General features: G+C 41.7%; 1 protein-coding gene and 1 pseudogene across 4 annotated transcripts in view; one reads left to right on the forward strand and one right to left on the reverse strand.

Annotated features, from left to right (window-relative positions):
- The window catches only part of RPGRIP1 (RPGR interacting protein 1), a 41,311-nt gene extending 27,528 nt beyond the window's left edge, over window positions 1–13,783 (reverse strand). Inside the window, exons 1-10 of one of the 4 annotated variants that reach the window (XM_032417543.1) lie at window positions 13,546–13,783; window positions 11,621–11,781; window positions 11,045–11,188; window positions 10,433–10,583; window positions 7,955–8,407; window positions 7,641–7,792; window positions 6,848–7,190; window positions 5,203–5,387; window positions 4,723–4,926; window positions 2,154–2,292 (exon numbers count right to left, since the gene is read on the reverse strand). In XM_032417543.1, the coding sequence (XP_032273434.1) occupies window positions 2,154–2,292; window positions 4,723–4,926; window positions 5,203–5,387; window positions 6,848–7,190; window positions 7,641–7,792; window positions 7,955–8,407; window positions 10,433–10,583; window positions 11,045–11,188; window positions 11,621–11,781; window positions 13,546–13,783 (2,170 nt within the window). The remainder of the gene's footprint in view (window positions 1–2,153; window positions 2,293–4,722; window positions 4,927–5,202; window positions 5,388–6,847; window positions 7,191–7,640; window positions 7,793–7,954; window positions 8,408–10,432; window positions 10,584–11,044; window positions 11,189–11,620; window positions 11,782–13,545) is intronic. The other 3 variants (XM_032417544.1, XM_032417546.1, XM_032417545.1) reach the window with 3 other exon arrangements.
- On the forward strand, window positions 3,127–3,695 carry LOC116640500 (annotated as a pseudogene).
- Window positions 13,784–14,431: the final 648 nt, after the last annotated feature.

Here is a 14,431-nt window from a genome sequence, read left to right on the forward strand (position 1 = left end):
ATCCCAGGACCCTGGGACCATGACCTGAGCTGAAGGCAGTCGCTCAACCAACTGAGGCACCCAGGAGCCCATTTTATTGAATCTTAATATCTTCTATTATTTCTAGAAAAATCTAAGTCATTATCACTTTAAATATTGCCTCTGCCCCCTTCTTTCTCTTCTACATTTAATTAAATGTAGTTTAGACCTCTTCATTTTATCCTTTATGTCTTTCTTCTCCTCTTTTATATTTTCCATCTTGTTGTCTCTCCTTGCTTTATTCTGAATATTTTTAACAATTCTCACTTCAGTTGTATCTAATCTGTTTTTGACCCATTTTTCCTCTGATAAATTTCTGTATTGAACAGTTCTATATTTTCTATTGATTCACTTCCAAATTTGCAATGTATTTTGTAAAGACTTTGTGATTCAGGCAAAAAGCCCATAAATGAATGCCAAAATTATCAAGTAAAATTTGATGAGGAACAAGATATTTATATAGTCTCAAAATATCTTCTAATAGATTACTTAATAATTATAAAGGCAAAAATGGTAACTTTTGAAAAAACCTGGCAGATGCTTTCTTAACCAAGTGATAAAAGTTAACATCACCAATAATGGGACAAACTGACATCATGTACCTCCTAATGTGATGCAGTGAGGAGGATACAATATCACTTTTGTGATATTCCTATAAAAAAATTCCTAAGCTAAATCTAATTACAAAGAAACATCAGATGAACCCAAATTGAGGAACACTACAGAACAGCTCACCTATACTCTTCAAAAATGTCAACTGTAAGGAAAGACGAAGATGAGGAACTGTTCCAGATTAAAGGAAACTAAAGAGACATGACCAAATGCAATGTACGATAAGGGGACAAAAGACTTCTAATAATGGACATTATTGCGACAACCAGCAAATTCTGAGAATCAACTGGACATTAGGTACTATGTATCCACGATAAGTTTGTGAACTTGGTAACTTGACTGTGGTCATATAATTTCCTTTTCCTTACTGAAATATACAGCAGTAATGGGGCATGAGATGTACAACTTGTTCTCAAATGCTTCAGAAAAAATGATAAAGCAGAAAGTGGGAAAATGTTAAAAGTTGGTGAATTTGTGTGAATTTGTGTGTAGATGAATTTTTCTGTCCTAGTCATGCAGTTCTTATGTAAGTTTGAAATTATTTTAAGACAAAACATTTTTTAAAACTTACGATCTCGTTTTCTCATAGCTCCAGTTCTTTGTTGACATTTGAAAATTCAGCTATATCTCCACGAAGCTAGTAATAAGCACAGCTGTTACACAGGCTGTGGCGGGTAATTCTGGTGTCTGGAGTCCTGGTGGGCACTGGGTCAGCCCTTGTCTCTCCAGCCCTGCAAGTGCCCACAGCACAGAGCTACCTCTCAGGACATAAGAGACTCAGAATGCTGCTGCCTTCTGGGTCCTGGACCAAAGTGGGCAGTTCTGCCCAGGGTAAACATCTTCCTATGCTGGGCATACCCCAGATTCAGACTGCATCCTGTTTCCCCACCCCAAAAGTCCACCAAAAGCATGATTCTGTCTCTCCACTGCTTCTTCCAGACTAGCAATGTCTCAGGGCTGAAGCAGTTCCAGCTCACTTCTCTGAGCTTCAATCATCTCCCTGATCAAGGCTAGGTAATTCTTCCCTCTCTTATGGACTATTGAATGCTTTTAAGAAAGGTTAAGATCTTTTAAAAATATATTAACTTCACCTTTTTAGTTGTCATCAATGAGGGAGTTGGTCTGAATTATGGAGTTTGCCCATATTATAACCTGAAACCAAGTCTACCTTTCACTGTAACACAAAAAAGCTTTGCCTTAATTAAAAAAATTTGGATCAACATCCCAAATAAGCCAATCACACTCCTTCTCCTATTTCTTTGTAACTATAATTCACAAGATATACTTGCTAGGTAACTAAACTGGCAAGCTAACAAGCTTTAAATACATAGAAAGCTACTTTGAGAACTCCAGCCTTGGTTGGCCTAACCGGCACATTTGTAACATAAAACTAAGTCTAGGGTCTTCAGTACTCATTTTCCATGAAAAGTTTAGCAATGTAAGATGAAAAAAAAGGTAAATAACTGGCTTGATAAAATAATCTAATGCTTAAACAGAAAATTAGATTTTAAAAAAGACAATACCATTTACAGGATTTAGGGCTTCTTTCTGCATCACTGCTGAATGCGATGATGTCATTTCCTCTTCCGTTTGCTGATTTTTTAAACTGTCATCGCTGAAGCTCTTAAGCCCTGAGAACTTCCATTCAGTGTAGCTCACCTGCTTCAGAATAAGGATAACAAATATAACTACAGTTGGCCCTTGAACAACATGGGGGTTGGAGACACCAAAAATCTGCATATAACTTTTGGACCCCACCCCAAACTGAACTACTAATAACCTACTGTTGACCAGAAACCTTACCAATAACATAAACAGTTGATTAATGCATTCTGTATATGAATTATATACTATATTCTTACAATAAAGGAAGCTAGAGCAAAGAAAATATTAAGAAAATCATAAGGATTATCAGCAACAGCCAAACTATGGAAAGAGCCCAAATGTTCATTGACTGATGAATGGATAAAGAAGATGTGGTGTGTGTGTGTGTGTGTGTGTGTGTGTGTGTGTGTGTATAAATGGAATATTACTCAGCCTTCAAAAAGAATGAAATCTTGCCATTTGCCACAGTGTAGATGGAGCTAGAGGGTATTATGCTAAGTAAGTCAGAGAAAGACAAATACCATATGATTTCACTCATATGACGAATTTAAGAAACAAAAAGATGAACATATGGGAAGGAAAAAAAAGAGAGGGAAGGAAACCATAAGAGACTCTTGATGATAGAGAACAAGTAATAGAGAAACAATGAGGGTTGATGGAGGGAGGGGGGTGTGATGGGTGATGGGTATTAAGAAGGCCACTTGTGCTGATGAGTACTTGGTGTTACACGTAAGTGATGAATCACTAAATTCTACTCCTGAAACCGATATTACACTATAACTAACTAGAATTTAAATAAAAATTTGAAGAAAAAAAAAAGAGTAGAGCGAGCTCCAGAGGTGTCTGGAGGAATTCTAGTGTTTGCTGCAGTAACCTTATCAGACCACCAAGATGGCGATGCAAGTGGCCAAGAGGGGGAACGTTTGACTTCCACCTGAAGTAAATCGGATTTCACATATAAGAAATTTGCCATACAAAATCACAGCTGAAGAAATGTATGATATATTTGGGAAATATCGACCTATTCGTCAAATCTGAGTGGGGAACACACCCAAAACTAGAGGAACAGCTTATGTGGTCTATGAAGACATCTTTGATGCCAAGAAGGCACGTGATCACATTTCAGGATTCAATGTTTGTAACAGACACCTGGTAGTTTTGTACTATAATGTCAACAGGGCATTTCAGAAGATGGACACAGGGACGCCTGGGTGGCTCAGTCGGTTAAGTGGCTGCCTTAGGCCCAGGTCATGATCCCAGGGTCCTGGGATCGAGTCCCACATCAGGCTCCTTGCTCAGCAGGGAGCCCGCTTCTCCCTCTCTCTCCCTCTGCTTGTGCTCTGTCAAATAAATAAAATCTTTAAAAAAAAAAAAAAAAGAAGATGGACACAAAAAAGAAGGAAGAGCAATTGAAGCTTCACAAGGAGAAATACGGCATCAACAAATACTCACCAAAATAAACGTTTTCTGCATTTTCATTTTAGACTAAAACCCATAAATGACCATCATCACCCTTCTCTTATTTTTAATTAATGCTGAATGTTTTAATTTCTTATTTGAGATTCAAAAGGACCTGCTTGAAACTTTGATACATGTTAGAATATGTTATGGGAATAAACTTACAACTTTTTGTAAAAAAAAAAAAATTAGGAAAAAAAATCATAAGGAAGGGAAAATATATTCATAATACTGTATTTATTGAAAAAAAACCTCATGTAGGGGCGCCTGGGTGGCTCAGTCGTTAAGTGTCTGCCTTCGGCTCAGGTCACGATCCCAGGGTCCTGGGATCGAGCCCCGCATCGGGCTCCCTGCTCGGTGGGAAGCCTGCTTCTCCCTCTCCCACTCCCCCTGTTTGTGTTCCCTCTCTCGCTGTGTCTCTCTCTGTCAAAAAAATAAATAAAATCTTAAAAAACAACAACAACAAAAAACCCTCATGTATAAGTGGACCTATGTAGCTCAAATCCATGTTGTTCAAGGGTCAACTGTATATATATTATATAATTATAATAATCTCATAAAATTAATAATTATATATTAATGTAATTATCCAATACAATATACATGATTATAACATATAATCATATTATTTAATCTTATGATAATATATATTTACAATCTCATATATTTTTAGGTGCTACGTAGTAACTTTAATCTAGTTTCCTATGAAGAAAAGACAGTATCAAGCATATAGTAGGTGTTCAATAAATACTTGCTCTTTAACTTATTTTGACTACAGTTGAGGTAGACTGGTAAAATTCTCAGTATAAATTGCAGAATCCATAAGCTGTTGAATTAAATTACATTGAAATGAAGTGAACGGTTCAGAGTTTTATTAAACTACCTGTGTTTGAGGAAACACATGTTGGCCACAAAAAAAAAAAAAAACATGATTACTGCTGATCTTGGGTGTTTGCTTCTACCTGAGAATAATATATCTGGGGACCCTACAACCCATATTTTAATTTTGCAGGGTTTCTAAGGCCTTACTTGTAGTGTATTTCCGGTTAAGATGTTACGACTAAGATATTCCATTCTGTTCTTCCCTTGGATGCCTGTTCTTTTGCCATGTTTTCTTCTCGAGTAGCTTGCAACCTGGTGTTCCCTTTCCTTTCTTTCTCCTACCTGTGGAGGTTTTCGCTTAGCTTGATACTGGCCAGCTTCAATGGGAATCTCAGCAAATGCCATCTGGTCCTAAATAGAAGGATCAGAGACAGCCTTACAAGATGAGTGTTTAACAGCCTAGCATGAGACTTCATGCCTCTCCTGCCACAGAGCTGAGAGATGCCATCTTTCTCTCCTCCCAACAATAAAACCCAGGGTTTTGCTTCCTCAGTAGGCTCATAGCACTATGAGGGAAGCAGAATAAGTTTGCCAAACATGTGACATTCACAGAGGGCATTTCTTATACTACAATTTTAATACTGTTTTCCTCAACTATGCTCCACAGGATTGGTGGAGATCTGCTACCTGGGGAGAAAAGGAAGCCTTTTCCTCTTCAGATGAAATCTCTAAACTGTCCTTGGTGTCCTTCTGCTCAGGCTGAGCTTCTGGTTTCAGGAAGCTCTCTGGGGGTAGGTAGAAAGACTTCCAATCCAGTTTCGCCTCAACAAATCCATTGGGGTTCCCCGCAGGGTCAGTGAGGTTAAAATCACCTGAGAGACACACAGACATTAATAAGATCTGATCACATTAAGTAGGCAAGAATTTACCAGAGCCTTATCTATTCCCCAATTTTGAATTTTACCATATTTTGTTTGTCATTAATTAACATCCATTACATAAGCATAATGATAACACACTCAGAAGTAACATAAAATAGCAGTGAATATTAATATTCACTTAGAATATTTGTGGGGGAAGATGGGTATCTCCAGGTTTCAGGAAGGGAGAGTCAAAAGACATATGGAAAGGTATACCTTGCTTGTCATCAGTCACCCAGCCAATAAACATGATTACATTATTATTATTACCTAATGCTTGCTAAGCCTTAGGTAGACCAAAGAAACCATTATCTACACTCAAGTGGTCCCTATTTCTAAAATAACAAAAGCCAAGAAAACTTCAGCAAAATGGCTTTTTCTAAATGCCAGACTTCTGATTTGTAACACTGATTAATTTAACAGATGGCCCACATTGCCTCTTCTTTTTGGCAAAGAATGAGTTGTGAGAAAAGTGTCGGGTTTTTTTTGTTTTTTTGTTTTTTTTTTTTTTTAGCTCTTGTGGTATCAGAAGGAGGGAGGCCTCACACACTTTCTGGAACATCCAGAAGCTTGTTAAACATAGCTGGTACCGGCTACACCGACCATACTTGGTAATGAGAGCACAGACACCCTGCCTCACCCTCCCAATACCGGAACCAGAGAGTTGACCCTTCCTAAGTTCACATCAGTTCCATATTGGGGAAAAAAAGATCCAAGAAATTTGCCTGTGTCGTGATGTGGCATGAAAGTCTAACTTGTGCTTAAAAGAAGCAAGAAAATTATGGGAGAGTATTAAGGACACAGCTTATAGTCTATCTCTAGTCATGTGCTAAGAAACAATAGGCTGTAAGTAAACACAAATACTGGGAAGCACTGCAGAGTCAGAAAAGGTTTGTTCAGAGATGGATGTATGGACTTCAGGTTGGTGGGTCTACCCACTTAAGAACCTTGCTTTTGTTGCCAAAAAAAAGGGAGGAAAAAGCAGAAGCAGCCAATGTTTCCATAGGATTAGTGAGGCAACAAGTCTTCTGCTCTGTTGCTCTTGACCATATTCTAAAATCCTCTCAGCAGGTTTTTTAAGAGAGACTGTTCCAGGGCGCCTGGGTGGCTCAGTTGGTTAGGCGACTGCCTTCGGCTCAGGTCATGATCCTGGAGTCCCTGGATCGAGTCCCGCATCGGGCTCCCTGCTCGGCAGGGAGTCTGCTTCTCCCTCTGACCCTCCCCCCTCTCATGTGCTCTCTCTCTCTCTCATTCTCTCTCAAATAAAACCTTTAAAAAAACAAAACAAAAAAAAAATTTAAAAAAAAAAAAAAAAAAAGAGAGACTGTTCCAAGCAAGTAATCAAAGAAACGTAAAACACGAAGACAATACTGGGCGGAGAGCATAAAGATGTAATAACCTCGATCTCCCACCTTTAATGGATTTGTTTTGTGCAAGGGGAAGCAAGGGCACTTGGACTCGGCCAAGGTACGAGCCAGGCTCTGAGTCTTCATCATCAAAAACGTACACAGACAGGGCCTCCCGCCTCAGATATTTATCCAGGTCAGAGGTCACAAGCACTGGAAATCGAGCCTGGTCTCTAAAGCAGGGATTGTTACTGGCTGGAATGATGGCAGTGTCGTGGTCAGAGAAGGTGAAGAAGCGGTACATGACGTATGGACTGGGCTGGGTTCCCAGCCGTCGACTCCGGAGGCCATAGCATCTGATGATTTCCACCCGCAGCTCATTCTGATGCTTCCAAGTATCCGATCTGGACTGGAAAGATGTTGGTCTTGGATGAAGGAAAAGGGCAGCCTGAGAGAGCTGTAGCTGAAGCCCAGCACCCTTGATGAGGAAGAGCTATGACCTAAGGAACTGCTGAATTCTGACTGGGTCACAGAAACCTAATGACTTTCCCGGGCCTGCAAACTAGCTCTGGCAGATAGTTATTTGAGAGAGGTGCTGGCCCTCAAGCCTTATCTTAGAGAATGGAACAGAGAAGCTATTTTGTTCACAGCGGGGGCGGGGGGGAGCTAGCTCCAAGGGTACGATTTCATTTCAAACCCAAGCTTGACCAAGGGAAGAGTCTGGATTGGTTGTGGCACGACAGTTTTTCTCCTTCATTCACATTCAGCAAATACTTATTGAGAGTGGAAGACTGAGCTGTTCTCATGACCTGCTTGGCTGTGGCTCCTTTGAGATGCTTGGGCACATCCTTTCTCTCACCTTATCCTCCCGTGCCTCCCAGGCTCCAAGCACACTGGCTGACAGGTAGGCCTGAGCTTTCTTTCGCTTATTGCCTGCTTGTAGGCTGGATCCTATGGGGAAGCGCAGCCTCATCCAGTATTCTAGCACCCCGAAGTCTTCTCCACCAGCTCCTGAATAGCAGAAAGTATGAAAGGCATGGACGATACGGATGGTGTGGCGAGGATTAAGAAAAAAGGCTGAGGAAGAAAATGGGAAACCACCAGAAGAGCAACTATAGACTCTGGGAAGTTCCACATTAGTCCTGGGAGCTGTGGGAAGCCAATAGCACTTACCAGTAAGTGTGGTAGAGCCACGGACTTTCTCCACAGTCTCCAGCACCCTCTCAAAGCAAATCCATCCAGCTGCAAGGGTGTGGTGCTCACTGGCTACAGCCTGGTGTAGATCAAGCTGGGCTGAAGCCCCGTGAAGGTAGTTCAAAAAAAGGGAATCTATTTCCACCACATACTGGGAGGTGAAGTCATAGAGGGGCTGTGGCCCCACAGCTAGTGGGGTACAGTGGGTTTCAAAATCATAGAAGGAATAGGTGCAGAAAGTGGTAGGTTGAGTGTCTCCAGCCTGAGCCAGGGCAGCAGATGTCAGGAAGGCCTGGTGGATGTGTAGTTCAAAAAGATTTTCACTCTGATGCAGCAGAGAAATGTCCACTTTCCCCTCATCTCCATGAGCTGGCAGGGTTTCCAGACATAAGGACAACTGTCGGGTGCCATAAGCCACATCTTTGAGCTGTTCTAGAGGGAAAAGAAAACTGCCTATCCATTAAAGCATAGACAGCTCTTCCTTAGGATAAAATAAGTTGGACAGAAGGAGAATAAAAATCATGATGAAAGTCCAAATTGTTGATGATTTCGAGACACCATGTAATTCAAAAAGAAAAGCAAAAGAATGACAACCAGGAGCTTTGAATTCTGACGGCCAACTAACTCAAGGCCTGCTTTAGAGATAAGGTACAAAATGAATGATTGGAAAGTAAATGCTAAGCTCAGGAAAACACTGGAGGCACAATTTCATCTACAGATGTCAGTTTTATCTTATAGCAAAGTCTTATGAATTAATTGTTAATTCCAATAGAGAAGCACTAGATACACAAAATAGGAGTATTTCCAAAAATTTGGGATGTGGGCAATTGAGAGAATACCAAAATATAGTCATGGTGCCTACTACATGACATCGAGCTCCACCAAGAAATGATTTCCCTTCCAGCCAGATCAGTCACAAGAATCTTCACTGTTAAGAATTTAGTTTCAACATAAGAAGGCAAAAAAAAAAAAAAAAAAAATCCACTGTAAGTCAAAGAGTAATGGAGTAAAACGTTGGAGAGGAAACTTACTGGAAATAGGTTGAAAATACTGGCAAAGGGATGAAAAGATATGTAAGACAGTCTATCAAATCTGTGCATTACCTCCCATGTCCAATCAATCAGAAACTTTGATATATAGTCTGTTTCAAATCGGGGAGTTATTTGAATCATCACAATGTGTGTCGATGATGAAATTCCTATACTGAGAGTTAATGTAGTAGAATAAAAATATTTTGAACACATCAGAATGTCTTCCTGCCCAAAATAAATGGAGTACAAAAAGATTAGATTAATGGTTTCTTAACTGATAAGATTAACGTAACTAAAATAGATTTAAAGTTTTGCATTCCATGACCCAGGGCTAAAAATCTTAGCATATAAAGAAATTCTACAAATGAATAAAATGCTATCAAGAAACAGGTAAAGGACAGAAACAGGCAATTCTCAAAAAAGACACAATACAAATAACTGGTAAACATATGAAAAACTCTTTGATCTTACCAGGAATGAAAGAACTATAAGTTAAAGCAAATGAGTCTTCAGAAGTAGATAAGAGGATTTATCCTGTACTGTCCCAGGAGAAAGACCCTGAATCTGAAAGACATGAGAATTTCAATCCAAGGGAGGATTTCCTTTGTTACATGGCAGTGACTTTTTAACAGACTGGCCCTGGCATGGATAAATCATGCCCCAGCATGACCCACCTCCCTTCACTCTAGCTCCGCACTAAGTAAGCTGCTTCCTGATTCTGCTTCCCAGAGAGAGGGCTGCCCTGAACACTAGTTCCAGACCGTCTCATGGCAGCAATGAAACAGCCACTATCATAAAATAATAAATGAACATTCTGATTTAAATATCGATCTTTGGTGAATTTGGTTAGTGTGAGTCAGGTCTCTGAAAACTGAGTCTAATAACAAAGCCAACATTCTTGACAGGCGAGACTGAGACCAGCTCCTGGTCAGCAGCGACTGTCCTAAATAAAGGAAGTACCACACTGAAATTTGCACAAGTGTCCGGCCAGCTGCCCTGTCACGTTGACATCCTCAAAGTGCAACAAAGAACTGAGAGACTTTTAGAGAGAAGTCACAGAAAAGGATGATGAGAGATGAGTGATAAAGCTCTATATTGGCCTGGGTTGAGGAAACAACCCAGAGAGAGGGAGTGTGTTACGCCAGCCTGGGGGCCGACAGTGATATGCTCTCAATTCTCAAAACAGATTCAGCAATTGCTGGGCCCTGCTGAAACTCTTCAGAGGAATCAGAGGAAGACACTGCCACGAAAGAGGAAAAGAAGCCGCTACCCATGTGTGAAAACACCAAAGACGGTAGGACGAAGAACAGGACGGATGTGTCTCCTGCCGAGACGCAAAAGGCCGCCTTCCAGGCAGGTGCACAGAGGCAGCACAAGCATGAGCCACGTGACGGGTCCAAGATGAGAACAAAGGACTAAGACTTGCCGGATAGCAGAAGGCCATGGCTTCTCAAAATACCTTCCAGCTGATTGATACGATTGTTCTTGAGGTCTAGCAGTTGATTCAACCTCTCCAGTTTTTCTTTGTGATCTTTACTTTCATTATCGGCTTTTGTCATCATCGCTTCCAGTTCCTCCTGAAACAAAATAACGTCTGAACTTTTCTATCTCAGTGGCCCAGCACCAAAGGGCCCAGATAAAAAGGTGGCACTTGTTCGGGTGAAGGAGACTCTGCTATCACCTTAACAGGGCAGACTGAGCCACTAGAAAAAATGCTGGGGTCATCACAGACTCCTCCGGGACCAGTTGTGCTACTGGTGCCAGAGGACAACAGTTTCCTGATTCTGGGAAAACTGGAACCTGAAGCTTCGCAGCTGCCATTTTCATTAGCTGGCCCCTTCACCAGCTTCTATGCCAAGGTGCCACAGGCCCGTGCGAGTCCTCCAGTGCGTCAAAGGACGGCACGTTCTGTGTTGCACGGGGCAGCATGTCGCCTCGCAACAGCCCTGGAAACTCGGGCCTCACTTAATTCCCAGTGTGGAAGTGGTCCCCAAGTGCCCATTTATCTACCCCCTTCCTGTACCACCTTTCCTTGCACCTGATAGCACACGTTGATTTTGCGCTGCAGAATGAGCATGTCTCTGGTCTTTTCTAGTTCCAGCGTGGTCTCCGCGTGTGACACTTGCAACTCACTTAGCATCTGGGACAGTTTCTTTTCTTCTTGGTTTTTTGGTTCACAGGGCTGTCGGGAGAAAAGCATGGGTAAAAGGGAATAGAAATATGAGAGGCACAGTAATAACTATTCTCAAAGCAGTTGTTGGTAATAGGAAAATCCCAGCAGCAGGAGTGAAAGGGGACTGTGGCACTTCACAAGGGCTTTCTCCCCTAGTTGCTCATGTTCAGGAGCGGCAGTAAGTTACACAGCCTCTGATAGCTTGTTGGCTCTTCTGCAGATCATTGCAAGTCCTCGTCTGAAAAAGCATTCTAAATGCTGTGAGCTGTAAAGGGTGGGAAAAATGTGTGGAGCTCATGAAGCTATCTGTATTCTCAGCCTTCTCACCGCCTTCTGAAGACTGCCCTCAAGCATCGTCTCTTCCAGGGGTATTTGCCAGACATCCCACTATACAGGGGATCCCTCTGTTCAGGGGACTTGCTTGATTAGGCATGCTCTTACCTCTGTCGGAGTGGTCTCTTGGAATAGAGCTGGGTGAGTGGCTGGTTCAGATTGCCTGTCAAGAGACTGGGAAATTGTCTCTTGATTTTGGAGGATCTCTACTTCCTGCTTATGCTTCTGAAGCAGATTGGTGACTTCAAGCTGCAGATCCTTGTTTTGAGCTGGGGGGGCGGGGGAGGGGAATCATCCAGAAAGTTGAAACTCTGTAGTTCTCAGAAATCAAGCTTAAAGTTGGACCAAGTGCGAATTAAATTTTCCCACTGATGTTTAATTTATTTTATAAATTTACTTTTAGAGAAGCAATTTCATCTTATTTCTACAGAGGGGTTCCAGCTTATTGACCCAGTAAACTGAGCTGACACTTGGGACTCCAAAAACAAAACAAAAAACACCTGCAGAACTGTAAAAAAAAAAAAACAACACAACCACCACCAGCAGCAAACAGAGCCACTTGACTGACTGGGATAGTGTGAACTTTTTTTTTCTTTTTTAAATTTTTACTTTAAGGAGGCTCCACACCCAATGTGGGGCTTGAACTCACAACTGTGAGGTTAAGAGTTGCATGCTCTATCAACTGAGCCAGCCAGGCACCTCTACAGTGCAAACTTTTCTTTTTTAAAAAGATTTTATTTATTTATTTATTTGAGAAAGAGAGAGCATGAGGTGGGGGGGAGGGAGAAGCAGACTCCCCACTGAGCAGGGAGCCTGACACAGGGCTCGATCCAGGACCCTGAGATCATGACCTGAGCCAAAGGCAGATGCTTAACTGACTGAGCCACCCAGGTGCCCCTACAGTGCAAACTTTTTGCTAGCACCAGCCAAACCAGTATCTCCCCAACTCCATTCTGACTTCCATGCTATCGGTTCCCTGTGACACCTCCCACTCCCACCCTGACCTGGAGGGAGGGAGAATGGGCATTTGGGCATTTCTGCATGCATGTGTTTGGGTGGGTGGGTATGGGTGTTTCAGGGAAGGAAGGTTTAGTGATCATTTCATTATCATGCATTAGAGGAGGGAGTTCAGATTAGATTATCCCAAAGTCTTTACAATACTTTGTTTGTATCTCATATATACTACAAGGTCCTTAGCATGTGCTCCTGAGCTTTATCCCTTTATGGTTCCTAACTCCATTTTTCTTGATATTTCTTTTCCTTCACTCTTCTATGTGAATATATTAGAATCTAATGAAATCTAACCTTGATATGACTAAATATTAAGGTCGAACCTAGCAAAAAGAAGTGAGACAAAGGTCTCTTTGACAGTATTTAAAAATCTTCAGAATAACTATCTATTGTGATTCAGAGTTAAGACGGGAAAATGGAAGTAGTAACCAAGAGCAGTAATTTGCTTCGCAAATTGAGGGGCTAAAACAAAACAAAACAAAAAGCAAGACTCCCAGTCACCTCTAAAATAATTGGTAAGAATAAAAGGCATTTTCAACAAATAAAGTGAATGTTTAAGAACAATAAATTTAAGGGGCGCCTGGGTGGCTTAGTTGGTTGAGCATCCGTTCAACTCTTGATTTCGGCTCAGGTCATGATCTCAGGGTCGTGAGATTGAGCCCCGCCTTGGGCTCCATGCTGGGCACGAAGCCTGCTTAAGATTCTCTCTCTCTCTCAAAAAGCAAATAAATAAATAAAAACAATAAATTTAAGAGTTGTCATCCTCTCAAATGAAAACTCATTACATATAAAAACTTCTGCATGTAAGGTAGGTGTCATGCTTTCTTGATTGTAAGTCTGATCTGATTGCCAGCTTGCCAGTGTTCTTATTCTAGTTATCCCTGATCCACACAAAAACAGGATCAGGTGAGGGGATTAGAGGGGACTGGAGAGGACTGGAGAAATGCTGGCCCAAGTTCCCTTCTCCCACACCAGACATAAAGGATGCCTCACTTGAGAAAGGTCTTCACAGCCTGACCTACCTTTCTCTCTGGACAGCTGAAGTAAGACTTTCCTCTTCTCCTCCAGCTCAGTGTCCAGCTGGTCCTGCAACTGAGAGACTTTCTGCTGTAGCTGTTCTCCTACGAGCTCAGTGCTCCAGTGAGGCTGATTACTGCTGTCCAGCATGCTGAATATGGGAAGCAAGTAAGGAGCGAGGAGAGAGTTGGATAAATACTCAAAGGTGTGTGATGTGACGTCTTTATAACACAGTTTCAGCATCTCCTGGGCCTAGCGCATCATTCATTCCCCTACATGTTTTTTCTGTCCCTGCTTTCTCTATAACTGTCATTTACCAACTGCCTTGGAACTTCTGGGCTCTACTGAGGAGTTCCTTAGTATCACTTCTGTTTAGGTCTCAGATAACCCACTGAGCAAACAACCCAAGTCACATCTATTTCCCAAGGAACTTCTCCAGCATGATGGCTTTCTTCAGGTACCATGTACCAAGGCATTCTCAGGCCTGCTGAATTAAAAATGAGGAACAGGGAGGGCACCTGGCCGGCTCAGCCGGAAGAGCACGTGACTCTTGACCACGGGGATGTAAGTTCAAGCCCCATGTTGCGTGCAGAGGTTACTTAAATAAATAGACTTTCAAAAAAATGAGGAACAAAATATTCCTCTTTTCCTTACTCCACTCCTCTATCTACCTTCACTAATGGCTGGTTTAGAGAATACTTGCCTTTGAACTAGATTATAAATTACTACACTGAAGGGCAGGAACTACCTTTTTCAATGACTGTACCCTTCACACCATTGCAACTAGCTGTCAGGGCAGACCCATTTTGAGTGTAAAACACATGGTCTGTCTTTGATTACTTACATAAGTGAAGTGACATTGATAATCAAGCTATTACTTCTGCAGATGTC

Source organism: Phoca vitulina, unplaced genomic scaffold (assembly GCF_004348235.1).
Source record: "Phoca vitulina isolate PV1807 unplaced genomic scaffold, GSC_HSeal_1.0 scaffold20, whole genome shotgun sequence".
Lineage (NCBI taxonomy): Eukaryota > Metazoa > Chordata > Mammalia > Carnivora > Phocidae > Phoca > Phoca vitulina.